The following is a 20,534-nucleotide window of genomic DNA, read 5'->3' as shown; positions in this document are numbered from 1 at the left end:
CAAAGTGTCCTTCTTTCTGATGATGACCCTCTCCTTCTGTGTCTCTTTTGAACAGCTGGGTGCGGGCTAAGAGTTAACTAGGAGAAGCTACAACTAACTCAGCCTGTTGGGATGCTGTTTGATCAGTCACAACAAAGGTGCTTTCCTCTTCCATGCCCTAAGCATGTACTGAGCCTCAATTTGATCCTGAAACTGTGCCAGGCTCTAGGGGGTTTATCCCCAAGGTGCAAATATGAGAACATCTACTGGCATAGGTTTATTGTTAAAGGTAAAAATGTGTAATGGTAAATAATGAGATGGACTTGATATAAAGTTATTGTATTTGGTCATTCCTCATCTTTCAATTATTCTTCTGGAAAGCCTTTTTTCTTGATATTTAGGCCAAGATTATTCATGTGAGAATATTAGAAATGATGTGTCGCATTGTGTCAGTTCCACCTGGTCCCTACCTTGACTTTGAAACAGAGTAAATGGAGATTGTTCTCCTAAGAGACACTCTCCATTCACTTCGAAAATCTCAATCTTGTAATCCATGGGATGAATTTTGGATTTTTCTCTACATGAACTGGAAAGGCATTTCTGAGGGGCTGGGAGGTAAGGAACTGGGAGTTAAGTCACAGAGATGATGTTATCAGATCTGTGTTCTGAGCTGGTCACTCAGCCCACTGAGAATGACCTGTGGGGGCAAAAGAGAAAGCAGAGTGGGGGAAACCAGTAAGGAGGTCACTGCAGCAGACCACACTTGGACCAAGTTGGTGAGAAGTGTTCGAATTCAGGACAAGTTGTATGGGTAGAAATAAGAGGACTCCTGGTATGTTGAATACAGAGTGTGGAGGTAGAGGTATCAAGAATTCTTAGATTTTTGGCCTGAGAAATGAAGTGACTGTTAGTAAGACAGGGCAGTCATGAGAGAAGCAGATTGGTGGTGGTCGTGGGAGCTGTGATGGGTTTGAGAGGCACTGGTCAACTCCGTGGAGTTCTTGGCAGCTGGGTGGATTGGTCTGGCATTCAGAGAAGTCTACGTGCAAGTAAGGCACAAGGCTTGGGGTCCAGGATATGAAATCAGTCTGGCCTGAATGACCTTGCCAATGTCTTTTCAGCCTGTTTGGACCTAGTACCCACATTCGTCCAAAGATGAAATGGAGCTAGGTGATCTTTCTGTTTTAATCTTTCACGTGATTGCAAATCAAATCAAGTGGTCCTGCCTTTTTCTATTTGGATGCTCTAATCCTGTAACTAAATTGCAGCAACATAATGACATGCTAAGGAATGTCTCCTTGAGAGCCATTTAGGGTTTATCTCCAATAAACAAATAGTCATGTTCTATCTCCACTTCGTAAATTTTTGATGAGCATTGGCTTGGGGCCAAGTATTGTTTTAAGGTTAAGTAGATGTGCAAAAATGTACTAACCTTGACTCCAGAGGGGACAACTAATCATAACCTAAGGAGGTAAGTGCTCTTCTTCACTGTATGCACTTGCTGAAGGGACTTCTGACATTAGCCTGTCCCTTGGCACTAACCCAGTGTCTGTGGGAGTGAAAACAGGAGAAGCAGGAGAAACATTCCTTGCTCTTGGGGAGATGTCTAGATGTTAAGTGGAAATTCCTCAAAAGTCCACAGGAGGATAAATTATGTTATGTAAAGAAAACAGCTTTCAAATGACTGTAGTAAAAAGAAATCTAAGTTAATCTCTCTTTTAGGTTCTGAAGTTTAACAGGAACTATATTGTTCATAAGGCGAAATTTAATTTAAATTACACCTATTTCAGGATGATGATGTGTTGTCATCTTCTACTCCTATGGCACATTTGTTTTCCTACCTAGCTTGAAAAAAATGTTGCCTTAAATAACGTACACTATTTCCCTATATAATTTTCTAGCTTCTTCTTGATAGGCCTCTCAGTCATGATTTAAGACACAGTTGCTCCTTTCTACAAAGATTGTGCTGTATTAGAATAATATGAGGGGCTACACCTTAATATTATGAACCTTGATTATTTTGCGGGTGTGGTTTCAGTTTACCATGAACATGGCACATCAGGAAGGAATCCTCTGGTGAATCCATCTGTTTAGAAATTTAGTCTTTAATTGAAAAATCATCAATTACATCCTTTTTAAAAAGTTCAGATTGTAGGGTTTAACATGTGCCATTTATTAAAAAGTTTCAAGTGGTACTTTCTCGGATTATTTTCCCCTCCTACCTCTAAAACAAGGAAAGTGAGTTTGTGTTCTGAATCACGTAGCAAAACTGGTGTTTACCTGAAAGGCAAATGCAGTCTTAGACATAGATTTTGCCTATAAAAGAACACAATTTACTTATTCTTACAATTTGACTTACTAAACTATTTCTATTTTTTTGTGTTAGATACTAAAGAAATATGATCTGCTAAATTTTAACACTGGGTTAAACTTGGGTTTAATGAATGTTTGTGGAATGGCTGAATAAACAGAATTTCAGAGCATGAGAGGATCTTGGGATTCCAAATGACATAATAAACCTATTAGTGAAATTTCTACTCCCTCTTTGTGAATCCAAGGAGAATGCTGTTCCTAACTGGAACAAAATCAAGGACTTTGGGCTCACTGAAAAGTTCTTTCATATGATTTTTTTTTCAAAATTACATTTTGCATAAATCAAGCTATTTTAAAAGAGAAAACGAACTCAGGTGGCAAAGGTCATCCAGCACACAAGTGGACTGAACTCTACGTGAATTGGTCTTCTGTCTCGTTCTTTAGCAATACTTCTCAAATTTAATGTGTGTATGAATTGCCAATGTTGAATAAGGTTACCTTCATCACAGTGAAGCCCATGGATAATGATTTGTAAACCTCTTTGAATTTTATTTTGGGTATAGAAATCACATGCCCCTTCTTTTTTCTCTAAAGTTCACTGAATTCCCTCATTTCAGCCTGCTTAGAAATATCCTTTAAGCTGACTCTCTTGCATTCATGAGTGTTTCTGTCTTTGGCAGAAACTATAAACTGCAAAATAACTGTTCACCAACAGTAACAACAACATAATAATTGATCCCAATCCTTCTTCCATGTCAAAAGGTTGAAAATTTGTGTTAGTTTGAATCTGGGTGAGTTTGATTTTCAGCCAAACTGGTTTATCATCCTCAGAGATTAGTTTCTAAGAGAATTCCTGACTTATTTAAAGGGGGGAGAGAATTTGAGGTATTTCTATGAAGTTAAATGAGGCTTGAATAAAATTGATTAAAAAAAGGGATTTCTGAAATTATGCACATACACTAGTAAATATTAAAGCAATGGAGAGTTGGTGAAAAGCACAATAGCACAACTTCATTTTTTTTCATTGATTTTGTATTTCTTTGCTGATTGCTAGTATAAACCTCTTTCTGAGTCTCTCTCTCTCTCTCTCTCACTCTCTTTCTTTATATACTTCCAACACGAGTTAAAATTGTTTATTTGGCTAACAGTCTCAGCCTTAATTGTATATCATTAGTGTCCTTTAGAACTTTAACTGTGCTTGAATTTCTTAAGCATGCTAGGAAATTATATTCTTACATTTCAGAGCTGGAAATAAAATTAATGTGGTATTTGGCTATTAATACATTAATCATTGCTTGAAGAATCTAAATTTTTCATTTTCTAGGAATAAAACAAAAAATAAAAGCAATTCTTCAAATTGCTAATCAACGGAATCTCTTTTTTAGTCAATCAGATCGAAAAGAAAAGAAAAGGAAAGGAAAATAAGAAAGAACTTTTGCTACCGTGTTCATTGAAGCATTTTTCCTGGTTGATGAATTTTTGGTAGATGACACAAATCATGGGGCAAATGCTTCACAGGTTGGGTTTGGCTGTACAACATCAAATTGGACACTAAGGTCTGAGAAGGGATTTTGTTTGGGTGAGGAATTTGGAAGCTTTCTCCAGTGCTAGAATGTGGTCATTCAAAATGTCACTTACTTAGTAAAGCATGTCCTTATCCATAGAAGGAAGACTAGCAGTTGCACTATTAAGAACTGTGGTGATGACGATGATGGCAGCGACGACAAAAATAACATTTATTAAATGCTTATTATGCAACATTGTGCTCAATGTGAATAATCTAAGTTGAACCCATGAATAGTAACCTTGTGACCATAGACAATTTACAGCCCATTTTATAGTGCAGGAGATGGAGGATGAATGAGGTTAAATAAGTTGCACATAGTCCCCCAGCTCATAAATGACAGAGTTAGCACTTGAACCAATGTTTATCTGATTTCAAAGCCCAAATGCCCACAAACACATTAAAAACCAGTTAGTGATTAATACATACATTTTTGTATTTATAAGTAGCATGAATAGGTAGACAGATAAGTCAATATGACTACAGGGAAACGTAGGAAGACTATGCACCAGATTGTCAAACTGTGCAATGAGATGAGGTGAGCAAAGGGAGGACTTGACTTCTTCAACTATTTTTATTTTAAAAGTAGTGAGATTAGAGGGATCTGAGCTGAGTCTGCGAACTACACCACAGCTCACGGCAACACCGGATCCCTAACCCACTGAGCAAGGCCAGGAATAGAACCCGCAACCTCATGGTTCCTAGTCAGATTCGTTAACCACTGAGCCATGATGGGAACTCCTAAAGTTATAAAAATCTTAAATTCCTATGAACTGGTATAAAGATGTTAGAAATATATGGCAGTTCCTTTTAACATTTTTCCTTTATTGCAAAAGGTAGAAATGTAAATTTTTTGTAATATATAGACAAGCAAGAAATAAAAAAAATTTCCTCACAATTCTCAGAATCCTCACACTGAAGTAGAGTATAGTATTCTACTACATAATGGTGCTTGGGGACTGTATTATTTTTGTGTATTTCTAAACTATACAGTTTGGAGCACCATTGCAAAAGCAATGGCACTGTGAATCAATTACATAACTGTAATTTTCCACAAGTTTTTTTTTTTTTAATGCATATATTCTTTTTTTTTTTTCCCATCGTCTTTTGTCTTTTTAGGGCTGAATCCATGGCATATGGAGGCTCCCAGGCTAAAGGTCTAATTAGAGCTACAGCTGCTGGCCTACACCACAGCCACAGCAATGCAGGATCTGAGCCACATCTGCGATCTACACCACAGCTCACAGGCACTACCGGATCCTTAACCCACTGAGCAAGGCCAGAGATCGAACCCACAAACTCATGGTTTGTAGTCGGATTCGTTTCCGCTGTGCCATGACGGGAACTTTTGTATATATGCTCTTTTTAAAAAGTATAGTAGTCTTAATATATGTCCGCACAAAAACTTATACACAGCTGTTCATAGCAGCATTATTCATGATAATTGAAAAATGAAAACAACTCAAATGTACGCTGATGGATGAGTAGATAAACAAAATGTGGTATATTCATACCATGGAATTTTATTTGGCAACAAAAAGAAATGAAGTACTAGAGTTCCTGTCGTGGCCCAGTTGTTAACGAACCTGACTAGTATCCATGAGGATGCTGGTTCAATCCCTAGCCTTGCTCAGTGGGTTAAAGATCCAGCGTTGTCGTAAGCTATGGTGTAGGTTGCAGACACGGCTTGGATCCCGTGTTGCTGTGGCTTTGGCGTAGGCTGGCAGCTGCAGCTCTGATTGGACCTCTAGCCTGGGAACCTCCATATGCCATGGGTGCGGTGCTAAAAAGACAAAAAAAGAAAGAAAAAGAAAGAAAGAAAGAAAGAAAGAAAGAAAGAAAGAAAGAAAGAAAGAAAGAAAGAAAGAAAGAAAGAAAGAAAGAAAGAAATGAAGTACTGATCCATGCTACAACATAGATGAACATTATGCTAAGTGAAGGAAGCCAGTTACAAAATATTACGTATTGTATGATCTAAATTTATGTGAAATGTCCAGAATTGGCAAATGTATAGATAGGCTATGGGTGAGGGTAAGGAGGGGATGAGAAATAACTATTAGTGGGTACCAGGTTTCTTTTTGGGGAGATGAAAATGTTTAAAATTGAATTACAGAGATGACTGTATACTCTGTAATTATTTTCAGTTATCAATGAATTATATATATTTAAAATGGGTAAATTTTTATGGTATACAAACTATATATTAATAAGACTCTTTAAAAAATCCATGGAAGTACTTTATTAATGTTAGCATAACTGTAAAGGAGAGGAGTTCTGGAAAATCTAGTCTTTTTCTTTCGAGTTTTCCTTCTCCCCTCTATATCACTATACCCCCCATACTCAATGCCAGGAAGAAATATGGTTTACTGTGGTTCTTCTCATAGAGAATTTTACCCTTTTCCAATATATTTTGATCCTATCTGGTTGATACGTTTCTTGAATCAGCAGCCCACAAATGAAAATAAAATGGAAGCAGCGGTACCTACCTTCAATAATATGTTTTCTTGACAACCCTCTTTCTGTTTCAGCTCTGACAAGAAAAAGAAGCAAATGACTTTGAGTGGGGTGTGCTTTTTTTTTTAATTGCTGTTTCAAAAGTACACAAGAATAGTCATTCTAGACCGAATGTTAATTTCATACCCTGTTCTTGGCATATTCTGCACCGATGCAGGCTGAGGTGAGAAGGATTGTGGGCAGCATGTCAAGAGGCTTTTCTTTGGAGACCCCAGAGGATGAATTAACCGTCATAGTCATCACACCATGTTAATAATAATTCAGCCATGTACACCTTGTCACATACACTTGGACACTTGACACATAGCTCAACCTTCCTGCCTTGTTCTTAACCAATCCCAACCCCCGCAAAAAAGGCTTGACATAAGTTTGTGAGCTTACTATAACATTGGACATTGGCTTTTATGAGAAAGGAAGCAAATTTGAAAGTGGCTTTTGACTCTCAAAAGAAATTGAACAACTATTTTCTTTTAAAATGTGATGTACCAAGTCTTCCTTAAATTAGTTTCCTAAGAAGAAAAATCTTTAATCAGGATTTTTGCCTGCCCAGACCATTCTTAACCTCTGGTAAATTAGAAAGAAGTGTGGTCTTTGAGGGTTTTTTTTGTTTGTTTGTTGTCTTTTTAGGGCCACACTCAAGGCATGTGGAGGTTCCCAGGCTAGGGGTTGAATCGGAGCTACAGCTGCTGGCCTACACCACAGCCATAGCAACACCAGATCCTTTACCCAGTGAGGGAGGCCAGGGATCGAACCCGCAACCTCATGGTTCCTAGTCAGATTTGTTTCCTCTGTGCCACGATGGGAAATTCTGGTCTTTGAGTTTTAAAGTACTGATGAAATATTTCTTCAACATCAATCCTTTTGGCAATTCCTTTTAAAAACATAGTGGTTTATCATTCACCTTTGGTGGTTTGGAATTTTTAAAAATCATATTACATAATATTGCACATAGTACTCTACTACATAATAGTTCTTGCAAACTGTCTTATTTCCTGTTTATTCTATATTATAGACAAGGTTGTGAGTAGTACTGCAAAGCACCAAGCAATGGGACCATGAATAAGAGTACACATAATGTAAACCTGTGTTTCGCATAGGCACCATGTTGCTTTATTTTATATATGTTACAAGAGGAATAAAAATCCAAGATCCATATTTCTGTCTTCATAGTCATCATAAATAAACTCCAAAATAGCAATAAAATATGAGCATGTATATGTGTATATACACACATACACTTTGATTAGAAGATTCTCTTAATCTTATCTTTATTTCTTATGCGTTACGGGGAAGTAAATAAGGTTTTGTTTGAATGGGTTTGTCTTTGTTTTTTATTAAGACTTTATGGAAAACTTTGAGAGTTCCACAAAAAGGTATATGGAATAGCTTGCTATTTTCTCACATGTTTGTCAAAGAGGCCAGAGTTCTAAGTAAGTCAAGCTGAATAATGTCAGTACCAGTTCAAACACCAGCAGGCCCATCAGAAGCCAATTCATCCTGTGAAATTTGTTCTGCATCCCAAAACAGAGAGAGGACCACTCTTTCATTTGGCTTGACAGCAAGTGATACAGGCCCCTTCCTGTTATTCTTCGATGAGATGGTCCTTTTGATTAGCATTTTCAGAGCCCTTTGCAGAAATGATCAGAAACTCACACGTGGGGCCAGGCAAGATATTTTTATCATCACTTTCCATGTAAGTCTCTGAATTTTGGCAGATTCCAGTAGCTATTCTTCTGTGATGCTATGTACTTATTTTCTTTTTCCAAAATTTGAACACTACTTTGGAAACAGTTCTAAGTATGAGGTTGGTATTTGAAAATCTCCATGAATCATGTAGTAACAAATGACCACATATGCTGTATTAAACTTCTTTGGGGGTATTTTGCTAGAACTGAATTCTAGGCTAATTGCAATTTCCTTCAAGTGAGGAAAATAATCTTTCTTTCCAAACTAATTAATTTTAGTACATTAAATGTAAAATAGTTGTCTGAAAGGATCAAAGCACAAATTACTATCTGTTTCCTTTTTTAGGTAGGGAAATTAAAAAGTATTTAACTTACTTTCCGCCCCAGTAGAGTTTGGTTGTTATGACCAGGCTGGACCTCCTATATGTTAAACAGACAAACAGAGAAATATTAAATAATTGCTAGCTATTGTACTGAGTCATATTATTATTACAGCACAAGAAAGAATTTATTGTACCACAGATTTTAAGAAATTTGTATAGGGATAAATTGGTTCATTCATGTCATTAAAATGTAAGGAGAAAAGGAAGCTGTTGAGTGGGGACTTGAAGTCAGATCCTAGAGAAAGAGGTCTGAAGGGAAGTGAGCTTTACTTGGAGGGGCCAGAGGAGGAGGGGGGCTATGACAACACACAGGTGATTGGGTGGTAGCCAAGTAAAGGTGAGCGGTAGGCATGGAAAGTCAGAATGGAAAATGAGAAGAGTAAGTGAAAGAACTTGAAGGATGAATTGCTTTAGGAACTCAAATAGCACCAACTAACAATTATTGAGCAACTGACATAGTGTTAATTGATCACAGACTTTCCTGGGTGTATGTCTACCCTGTGCCAAGGACCATGGATTCTAGTGTCTCTGAGTTATGACTCTTTCCAACCAGTGCATTTACAGGGAAGAACTGACTACATGAAAACATTAATAAAATTAGTCAATAAATAGGAATAAAATTTCTTTGACTGTCTTATTAAATGGAAATGTTATTTTAGGAAAACAATCCTAAAATCCTTAACTCAAAATTTTACCACTTTATTCCTAAGGGAATGAAATGTGGAAATCTTGTCAGCAAATTCATTACCTTCTCAAAACCACACCCAAGGGCAGGAAATGCAATCACACCATTATGATTGTGGAATATGAAATATGTCTTGAGAACTATAGTCATGTAATTTAAAATTGGGAGGCAGATCTCAGTGTAATTTAGTTTCTCCAGGTATATAATTCAATTGAATTGGTTGAGGAAAAAAAAAAAAAGCACTTGAGATTCAAAATTTAAGACCAAACTTCGGGACTATTTGAAATAAGGCATTTATAATTCCATCATCTGTAGAGTCTATGCCTGGTGCCCTCAGGTATAAAAGCCTAGCATGATTAATGATAACCAATGGGGAATAACGGTGAAACTCTGACAACTTGGTTGCAACAAGAAAAATTTGTAGAAAATGTCAGTATTCGCATCCCACTAAAGTTAATTCCCCCAAAAGTAATTTGAGTCACTATAACATAAGGTCTAGAGACATAAGCATCTGGAGATAACATACCCCCAAAGGGCTGATGAACTCTCCAGGATAATCCCTCAAACTCACGATACCTAGTATGACAGCAATCTGCCACAGAGATGCCATGTGTCCTTTAGCAAACATTTTTAGGTTTCAACAAAAAGCTCTGGATGGAATCTGATTAAAAAGTGAGCATAGGGCATTTTCTTGTGGTGCAGTGGGTTAAGGATCCTGTTTTTTTTTGTTTGTTTGTTTTTTTGCTTTTTAGGGCCACACCCACGGCATATGGAGGTTCCCAGGTTAAGAGTCTAATTGGAGCTACAGCTGCCGGCCTACCCCACAGCCACAGCGACGTGGGATCCAAGCCGTGTCTTCAACCTACACCACAGCTCACAGCAACACCAAATCCTTAACCCACTGAGGAAGGCCAGGGATTGAACTCGCAATCTCATGGTTCCTAGTTGGATTCATTTCCGCTGCACCATGATGGGAACTCCAGGATCCTATATTTTGTATTGCAGTGGCCTGGGTCACTGCTATAGTGCAGTTCCATGTCTGGCCCGTAAAGTTTCACATGCTACAGGCACAGTCAAAATAATAAAAAAGTGAGTGTAGCCTTCTAGATTATTCAGACCAGTAGGACTTACCAAGGCCGTATGTTCTATCCAAATCCACCATAGACTTATTTTTCCAAAATTGGGCTTTGTGTAAAATGTTTGTCCTATATCTGTGTGCACACTAATATTTATGTTCAAATAGAGAGTAGACTGCAACCTGGCGAATTATTACTACCTCATGGAGGCATTTAGAGTAACTCCTCTGAGTGGGTGAAGAATGATAATTGGAATCCTTCACACGGATATAGCACAGCCTTTGACATTCTTTTATCCATCTTAACTCTCCTTATCAGCACAATGCTCCATAAAGAGTTATGCTGTCCATTTTATAGGTGGGGAAAATTGAGGCTCAGAGAAATAACTTGCCCTGACAACACAGAGAGCAAGTGGTGGTCTTGGGACAAGAAGCTAAGAATGCTAGTTGAAACAGATTTTATAGCCTCCATACTATGATGTTATTATGATTTATCTTTTCAACGTTCTTGGATGAGTAGCTGTAAATTTGATATTAATATTCTGTAGCATAGGAATAGCTTGAGTTTTTATTTGCAAGACTAAAAGGCAGTTTGCAAAAGATGCATGTTATTCTGTTTTCTACAAAAGGTTAAGAAGCTTTGCAAAGTATGGTGAGTGATGATAATGTTGTCTGGGTGCAGAAGGGAAGAGCACTACTGCACTGGAGCTTCCCCTCTGCGTTCAGGTGCACCCTGGCAGCCTATACCTCACTGCTGATTTAATTGGATGAAAGTGAACTCATCTCCAAAATATCTGTTACAGGTTGAGTAGTGTACTCCCCCAAAAGATATGTTAAAGTACTATCTCCCAGTATCTCAGAATGTGAGCTTATCTGGAAATAGGGTCATTGATGATGCAAATAGTTAAATTAAGATGAGGTCATACTGGAGTAGGGTGGGCCTTTTATCCAATATGACTGGTCTTTATAAGAGCACACACAGACACATGAAGGGAGAATGCTATATGATGACAGAGGCAGGTGTTGAAGAGCTGCAGCTGTAAACCAAGAAATGCCAAAGATTGCCAGCAACCACCAGAAGCTAGGAAGATGCAAGGAAGGATTCAGAAAGAGCATGCCTTGTCCAAACATTCATTTTGTACTTTTGCCCCCAGAACTGTGAGAAAATAAATTACTGTTGTTTTAAGCCACCCAGGTTGTGGCACATTGTTATAGTAGCCCTAAGAAAGTGATAACAGTCCTACTGGAGCAGTGATGGATGGACCAACATTCTGACTGGGAAGGTAACTCAGGCAAATTGGAAGACTGGTTTGGAATGTGAAAATTTTTCAATATTTAAGGCTTAATGCAACTTTTTCTTCATGATCTTACAGTCCCTGAAGTGGTAAAGGAGGTGAAGGGAGAGGGAGGAAGTAGGTCACCAAAATTTATTTGCTCATATCACTATAAATTTCTGGGTTTCCATTTCTACTCATACTACAGAACTGTTACTTATTTGGCCATCAGCAGATCTTATACCAGAGCAGAAGACCACTCCAAATTTTCCAGTAGTCTTTGCTGGGCTTTGCCTGATTCTGTATTCATGCTGGGGAGAAATGGCTGTTGGGGCTGATTCATGTGATGAGCTGGAGGGGGTCTGCCTTCCCCTACTCCCCACACACATTACAGCATCCCTCATTACTACTGGCTTTGGCTACAGAAGGTGATGGGATGGGAAATAACACCTCCAGAAAAGCAGACAAAGCACTTTCCTGAATGCCCAGATAATAGGGCTCTTGGCACACAGCAGAGATGCTGGCTAATTGTGTTTAGATAAGAAAGCTATGAGTTATTTATCCCAAGGGCTTTTTGTTTCATTGTTTCTTTGCATCCAGGGTTGTTAATAAAATGAACAATAAACATACATCCATTTCTATGAATAATCAGCATCTTGTTAGCTGGCTTCCTGCACCAGATTACCACTAATGGAAGTTAGAAACTAGAAAAATGCCACTTTCCTTTCATGTATATCTTATGAACATTCTCTCCTTCTCTGTTCAACCAGGGCAAGCCAATCATTTTTGAAGCACAAATAATGAACTCGCTAATATTTATTTTCAAAACACTGTAAATCATTTCTTTACCAATAATGACTTTTTAAGAGCATTTTGGTTAGTTGTCATGCAATTTTATTTTCTCTTTTCTGGTACAGAATAATAACAGTATTTTTAAAGGCAAGTAAATGATTACGGTGAATGTATTACCTCCAACCTTTCTTCTTGATGATGCTCCCCAGAATCACTTCAGCCCTGAAAGGGAAGCAGATAATGTCTTAGGATTCATTATCCTGGAAATTCAAGAGTCAATCCAAAACACTAGATTCCCTTCCTTGTTTGAACTCTCAGTGCCTACATGTCCCGAAAATAGAAGCTGCTCGCGGCTGGTAGCAGAGTTTCCGCTGTTTCTGCTTGTGCCGGCAGAATCCTGCTCCCAGAGAATTCCAGAAGCACCTGCCAAATCCTGACATGCTGTCAGGAGATCGCCTGCGGTCCTGATACTAGGAAACAGCAGAGCCATTTGGCAGTTTGGTGTTCTTGAACCACTGATCCCATATATAACTGTCCTGCTTGGCATTGTTTGATGGGAAACAAGGGCTGTTTGTTTGTTTGTTCGTTTGTTTTGTGTCTGTGGTCTCCAATTGTGACCATGGAGGGCAATGAAACCTAATTCTTTTCAGACAGAAATCACTGACTCTCACTTATCTTGCAGGGTAAAAGAATCCAAGTGTGACAAGCACTATCATAGGAGGATATAAGAAGTCATAGCAAAGTGTCCTTCTTGTGGCTAACTATACTGAAGACATCCCTCTGTCCTTCGCCCCTGCCCCTACCCCATCTGGGACCCAAACTTAAGGAGACCAAAACTTTCTCCTTAGTTCCTCCCAGTCAGACCAATGTTATGAGAAGCAGCTGGGCTCTCAGAGGTTTGTGAATGAGGACATCAAGGGAATCAGTACTTTGTCCCCAGCGTCCGATAGATTGAGTTATCGCTAACTGACTCGTCTTAACTCAAAGTCCCATCTTTGTTGGAGTACACAGCCCTGCAATAAACCATGATGTGGGTTAGCTGGGGAGTGTGACCCAAGTAGAAACGCACTGAATGTTACCCTAGGGTTCTCTCCTCTTGTCTGTCTCTCTTGCAACCTGGCATTTCACAGTGGGAACCCATCTTATTACACACAGACAATCAGTCAATAATTAATCAGGACCAATTATCCTTCACAATAGGAATACAAACAGGATTCTAATAGATTTGTTAATCAATGCCCCTTTTTTCACCTTAGTACCTAATGGGGTTAGCCTCATTTGATACCAAACAGGATTCAGCGAAAATGGAAATGGTGAGATAGGGTAGGATGTGGAAGGGAACAAGACCACATCAATTTTATTTTCTCTCCTTGGACTCAACAGAAAACATTAAGGATGTGGGCTCTGAACCACCCTGATGGTCCTTAAACATAGACCTGCCCTTGAAAAGGAGGAACTCAGGCTAGGAAAATGCACTTTTACCAGGCAGCAGTGAACCTGATTCAGCAGCTTGATTGTAATTCTCATCCAGAAGGTAGGAAATCAGGCCTTCAGGTGATTATGCTCCACATCCCTGTCAGAAAATTGCAGAGCTGCTCAAGCAGCTGGCCAGCTGTTTAGTTTCTTTCTGTCCCTGCATCTATGCTCACAGCAGGAGGTCAAAGTACTCCACTTCTGTTGAAATGAGACCTGACCCCAGAGCACGGTACCCATGTGTTCTGACTTAGTCCCAAGTCTTGTCTTAGAGCCCCAAACATGCTCTCAGGTCCATAAAAACTTGTAGCCAGATGTAACTTCTCCAGCAAAAGAAGTAAGGCCTCTTTGCAGCCCTCTCTGTCCTAAGAATGGGGTCTGAAATGTCCTCTTAAAAAGATATTGAGCTTCTTGGCATCTTTGGGGATCCCTCTTTTAGTCTCTAATCTACCTCTAGTGCAGAGCAGAAGGATAGGCCTGCAAACAGGAGGAGCAATCCCTGCTTCTTTACAGAGAAGATGCCCCAGTTCCCATAGGGTTGGGGAACTAAGAGGTGTGGTTATGAAAGAATGAGACTAATTTTGGAACAACCACATTGGAATCTGCTCACTTATATTAATTACATTCGGCTAACATTATGGATCCCCACTGCCACTACTCTGGTCCCAACCACCTCAGCCCCTCATGTAGATCATGGCAAGTGCTTCCAGTCCATTCTTCACACAGGAACCAGAGGTGGGAAGGTTTGCATGGGCAGAGGGGCCCAGAGACAGTCAATAGCCCCAATCTGGGTAATGGTGGGTGAGAGAGGGAGAAAAGCAGTGGCATCAACATGTGTGGGAAGGACAGACCCTTCTCATCAACATGTCAGCAATGATCTGGGCAGAGTCTCTTGGTTCTAGAAATGCCACCTGAGGGACACATCGGGCATTGACTTACTTTCCAGCAGCGTAGACCTCGGCTGTATCAAAGAGATTCACTCCGCTCTCATAAGCAATTGTCATCAGCCGTTCGGCAACCTACCAAGAAGATACGAAAGTCAGAAGACAAGCCAAATGCTTTCCAAAGCCAGGAAACAACTTGGAATCCTCTGGTGGTTTTTACACAGAAATCTCATTGACCATTCTTGTTTTCTTCAGTTGTATTAAAGAAAGACAGGAAAAAAAAAAAAAAAAAAAAAAGAAGAGGAAGAAGATTGAGCCAGCCTGTATAAATATTCCTTCCTGTAGACAAAGGCCAGGCACTGAGGGACTTCATTCAGTACTGGGATAAGGCAGACCCCAGGAGCACAGTGAGGTGGAGAGACTTGTGTTTCTCACTCTGCTTGGAAGGCCTAACTTGACAACATTCTCTGTGGCATTAGAATCTTTCTGACAAAGAGGGTCATTTTATCACTGGTGACTTTTTCTTCTTTCTCTTTTCCCCAAGCCAATAGGTTCTGGCAGCTGGGTGACTCCTGACCTGAAAGCTCATGCCTCTTTTTCCTGGAGGCTTAGCAGACTGTGCTGATGAACCAAAGGTTAGATGGAGCTGGGTCGGTTATAAGACTCCTACCACCCACAGCTCAGCACACCTCAGGCATCATCACAGAATGACCGCCAGCCGACACAAGTAGGGGACAGAGAGTGAACCAGCTCCTCACAGGTCAGCTGTAAGCTCTCCAAGCAACTTGTTCCTTTCTTTGTGCTTCTGAACACAAGCAGGAAGTGTGACAGAAGAGCACAAGGAATAGCTATAAACAATACCTTGAAGGATGGTCCTAAAGGGACAGCAATAAACAATACCAGAGAAAGGATATTTTTTTTTCATTTTGCTGATGGATTTATTAGTCAATTGAAAAATTACACACATTATGAATAATTGAAATTGATTTTTCCATTATGTTTTTGATTGTGGGCTAAGGGTGCTTCATCAGCATTTCCAAGATAAACTATTTTCTTCTCATTTTAAAATTTGGTGTACCAAGAAAATTGTCAGGCTAGCACAATAGACTCCATGCAAATCCTTTAGAATAACAGTATCAAAAGTGCTTTTAATTTGCTACCATTATGACTCTTATCCTAAGTAGAAACTGAAAGTTAAGATGAGTATAGTTTTTCACATTATGATTGTCCTATTTTTTTAAATTAATTAATTAATTTTCTTTTTAGCGTTGCATCCGAGGCATATGGAAGTTCCCAGGCTAGGGGGTGAATCTGAGCTGTAGATGCCAGCCTACACCACAGCCACAGCAACGAAGGATTCAAGCTGTGTCTGCAACATACACCATAGCTCATGGCAACACTGGATCCTTAATCTGTTGAGTGAAGCCAGGGATCAAACCCACCTTTTCATGGACACTAGTCAGGTTCTTAATCCACTGAACCATGATGGGAACTCCATGACTATCCTATGTTTTAGAAATTATTGTGCTCACATCATCCTTTTGTTGTGTCACATGACATACTAGTGGATTATTACTGGGAAATATGCATAATAAATCCTATCTAGAAAGAAATTTTAAGATAAGATGGAGAACCGTGGATGGAGAATTAGACTAAATGATTGCTGAGATGTTTTACAATCATGGGATTGAAGACCCAAGTGTGGAATAATTAAAAGAAATCACTGAACTAAGTCAGAGGACCAGTGCTGGCCCTGAATGTACCACATACTAGACAAATAAATGTGGGCAAATCATTTGACCTGTATTTCAGTTTCTTCAGCTACAAAATAAGGATGATTCTGTTCAGGTCCCTCGGGGCACCCATAGGTCACAGGGGAAGCTGACCTCATTCTCTTTCAAGGGATGCCTGATGGGCCTTACTGTGGTTCAGGGAAGGTCATGTGACACATCTGGGCCAATGGGATGTGAGGAGAGATTGACTGAGGTCTTCTGGGAACATTTTTCCTTGTTCTTCTTGCAGACTTTCTGGAAGCCAAATTCTTTCCCTGGAGTTATTATTCTAATTGAGATCTAAGCTATCTATAGCTATCTTACTGAGGATGAAGTTGACATACAAGGGAACACAAGGTCTGGAGAATCACCAGTAAGTGGAGTGGAAGCTCTGACTGAGTCATCCTAAAGCTTGCTCTACCTATGCACTACTAATCTGAAAGTAAAAATAATTTCTTCCTTTATTGACTTAACCATTTTGAGTTGGATTTATTGTTACTTGCAATTGAAGGATGTCTACCTCACAGATGAGAAAACATGAATAGGAGTTCTTGGCACAGCAGAAACAAATCTGACTAGGAACCATGAGGTTGTGGGTTCAATCCCTGGCCTTGCTCAGTGGGTTAAGGATCTAGTGTTGCCATGAGCTGTGGCCTGTGGTATAGGTTGCAGATGTGCCTCGGATCTGGCATTGCTGTGGCTCTGGTGTAGGCCGGCAGCAATAGCTCCAATTAATTAGATCCCTAGCCTGGGAACTTCCATATGCCGCAGGTGCAGCCCTAAAAAGACAAAAGACAAAAGACCAAAAAAAAAAAAAAAAAGAAAAGAAAAGAAAAACAGAAAAAAAAGAAAACACAAACATATATAAAACTCCGAAAATTAAGTGCTATAAGATGGAAATACACTCTTAACATTATTTTAAAATACTATAATTCATGTGGATAATGTCTACCTTGGTTTTATGATGAAGCCAAGTCATCTTTGGGAGGTACTTCACAGAATCCTCTAGTTTTGAATTTGAATCCTTTTGATAATATTCCTGCTAAGTGGCTATTCAATAAATGATTGAACTCTCCCAGTATCAAAGACATCACTACCTCCCAAGGCAGCACTCAGCACATTACTGTGTGTGGTCATCCCGGGATCTTGTATTAGTATCTTCTTTGTTCTAATATGACCTTCAGAGATCATCTGAAGCCAGAGTGTGAGCAGGAAAATCTAGGGAGGTGAATTTATTGCTATTGGCCTGTACTGCCTCCTGGAAATAGTTGAACTCCATCAATTCAGCCACGGGTGTGACTGTGGTCTGGCTGTGCCTCCCTTCCTTCTTGCTGGCAATCTCTCTGCCTGGCCCTGAGGGGGAAGCCACAGTTGCTCTCTGGAAAGACAATAGCTCTTTGTCTGGTCTGTATCCAAGGTAGGAACCTCTGCAGTCATTCACAACAGATTTACTGTGTGGTTTTTAGAATTGTAATTTTGAAAGGATTTGTTTCGGAGGCCAGCCCTATGACCTTGGCAAGTTGGGCTCACTGCAGCAGAGGAGAAAGCAAAGATGAAGTAGGAAATTATATGCTTATAGTTGACCCCACTGCTCCAAAGGGAAGATACTTTTATCATTTTCCCCTCCAAGCACCATACTAAGCAGTAAAATTTTGTGCATGTTCTGGATACAGGGGATTATTTATTGTAGATCTCCTGCCTTCCTTGTCACTTGTTTTGCATCTGATTAAAGTCTGCAGCTATTGCTTTGATATCTAGGGACTTGCCTCTATGCCTCCTCCATGAGTTGTCCTGATGCTAGTCAGAGGTCCTGGACTGGACCCTGGGATGGTCAGCCTCTCCTCCTTCAGAACTCAGGGATTATTCCCCTAGTTGCAAGGAATGCTGCGATGAGAAGGCACTTGGCTAGAGTGAATCACCTAACCCAAGGTCAGACCTGCTTCCCAGGGCAGCCTCTATCCAAAAATTGCTCACACAAGGGATATAAATGTTCACTCCTCTTGCCCCAACCTGGCACAACTCTTCAGGGCCATCTCAGCTTTGGAGCTCCCACAGGGTCAGCTGAGATCATTGCTGAGACTGCATCATGACCCAATCCTAGTAACTGTTCTGCATGCTAATTTCCATTGCAGGTCTGCTTGCCAAGGTCTCCTCTGTGGCAAGCTCTCTGTGGTTACCTAGACAGATAGGAATATGCAGATAAGGCTCTTCCCCCTAGACATATTAAATAATGGTAACCTTGTGGGCTATGTTATTTCCCTAAGTATCTCCTTAGGAATGATAGTAAGAACTACCTTTATAAAGGGCTGGACCTGGGTCAGGCACAGGGCCAAGCCCTTCAGAGGCATCAGTTCACTAATCTCAGGGGCCATCATCTGCATTTTACTGATGTGGCAACTGTTGGTAAATGTAAATGTTAGCAAACCTAAGTTAATGCAGAATGAGCCGGATCTCACTGAATGTATCCACTCAGATAACTTTCCCTGACTCCTCAGTGGTGTCAAAGAAGGCGAGCAAGGCTTAGAGGGACCAGAGGGGGTTTCTTTAGGGGAGCTGTTGGTACTCAATGCCTCCATAGCTCACTTATGCCATGAAGGTAATAATTACAGGTAATAGTAAGAGTATCACTTTGGTAAACACTGTTCTGAATGTGTAAATAAAGATTTGAAGGAGTTTTGTAGTAAATGCAGTGTTATAGGTCCCATGTATTGAGTGTCTGCTACCTACTAGTCAGAAGGTTATAGAGATGTTTGACATGCATGTTATCATGGTTAATTTTTTCAGCAGACCTTCAAGGTCAACACTATCATCCCATTTTGAATATGAGAAACTGAGGACTAGAGAGGATGGATTAACTTGCCCAAGACAGAATGATCAATTGTCCCAGTTTGCCCTGGACTGAGAGATCCTAAAACAGGAAAGTCCATGCAAACTGGGACCAGTTAGTCACACTCGGTGAATATAAAACACACATACCAGTAATAAAAACGTTTTGTAAAGTGACTAACTATTAATTCCAACTGACTTGTTCTCTAGTTACTGAGCCTGAACATATAATAGATTGACAGCTTCAAGGGTTATTAATAGTCTTAATGTGAAAAATATGAGAAGCAAGATAAAATGGAAAATAATCTTTGAGTCAATCTTAACCATTTCTTTTGATTAAAACATTATCCTTGCAAAATGCCAGAATCTCAGGAAGAGTACTCCTATTGTACTGTTCACTCTGCATTTTCTCTAATCAGCATAATGAAAGCCAAAAGTAACTTACCTCATCTGAAATTTGACCTCCAAATGTCACCCATGTTCCTAGAAAAAATAAATATCTGCATGTTATTCATAGTTACATTTGTAATATTGTACATGAAGGAAACACTTTTTCTTTTCTTTTTTTCTTTTTTCTTTTGGCCATGCATGCAGCATGCAGAAGTTCCTGGGCCAAGGATCAAACCAGAGCTACAGCAGTGACAATGCCAGATCGTTAACCTGCTGAGCCACAAAGGAACTCCAGGAAATACTGTTTCTTATATCAGGGTTACTTTAGTAAACCTACTGCTACTGCTCATGAAGGTGTCTGGATGAGGAGCACTTGGGAGCTGAAGTCCTGCCTGTCCTCCTGTTGCTAAGTGTCCCAGAATGGGTCTGCATCCCTTCTGGATGCATTTTCATCATTAATGGCAGACTTAGCCTACTAAATGCTTTTTTTTCTGACACTGGACCATGTATGCTGCAGAGCAAGAAGGCAGTGCCTCAAGCCTGCTTAGGCTGCACATAAGCTCTTGCTCCTGCTTAGCCAAGAAGCCAGTTCCAATAGTGAAGTTAAGACCTTGGGGCATATTTCTTCCTTTCTTTGCCTCCAACAAGAGACTTTAGTTGTGTTCTCTATTCCTTTTCAAAAGGAACCACCTCAGAGATCCATCCAGTGCCCACTTCCAAAGTCTGGGAGGTGGCATTTGAGCATCTTCTCTCTTATGACCTGCTATTCCAAAATGGAAATTACCATTGGTTTGGGTTTGGCATAGAAGCAGTAGCCAGAGTGAGGTTAGGGAAGGCAAGGAGGAGAGGTATAACCAGTAGCCAAAGATTTTCAAGAAACAAGAGGGAAGCAGATACTGAGTGGGCTGATGAGCTGTGGTGTGAG

General features: G+C 39.9%; 1 protein-coding gene across 2 annotated transcripts in view; it reads right to left on the bottom strand.

The window, feature by feature from the left end:
• KCNAB1 (potassium voltage-gated channel subfamily A regulatory beta subunit 1) overlaps positions 1 to 20,534 on the bottom strand; it is a 422,364-nt gene that overhangs the window by 60,011 nt on the left and 341,819 nt on the right. For both annotated transcript variants that reach the window (XM_047785320.1, XM_047785330.1), the window contains exons 3-7: positions 19,665 to 19,702; positions 14,677 to 14,756; positions 12,442 to 12,486; positions 8,431 to 8,475; positions 6,343 to 6,386 (exon numbers count right to left, since the gene is read on the bottom strand). In XM_047785320.1, the coding sequence (XP_047641276.1) occupies positions 6,343 to 6,386; positions 8,431 to 8,475; positions 12,442 to 12,486; positions 14,677 to 14,756; positions 19,665 to 19,702 (252 nt within the window). The remainder of the gene's footprint in view (positions 1 to 6,342; positions 6,387 to 8,430; positions 8,476 to 12,441; positions 12,487 to 14,676; positions 14,757 to 19,664; positions 19,703 to 20,534) is intronic.

The sequence above is a fragment of the Phacochoerus africanus genome, chromosome 1, assembly GCF_016906955.1.
Source record: "Phacochoerus africanus isolate WHEZ1 chromosome 1, ROS_Pafr_v1, whole genome shotgun sequence".
Classification (NCBI taxonomy): domain Eukaryota; kingdom Metazoa; phylum Chordata; class Mammalia; order Artiodactyla; family Suidae; genus Phacochoerus; species Phacochoerus africanus.
This window is presented reverse-complemented; position numbering and strand designations above follow the sequence as displayed.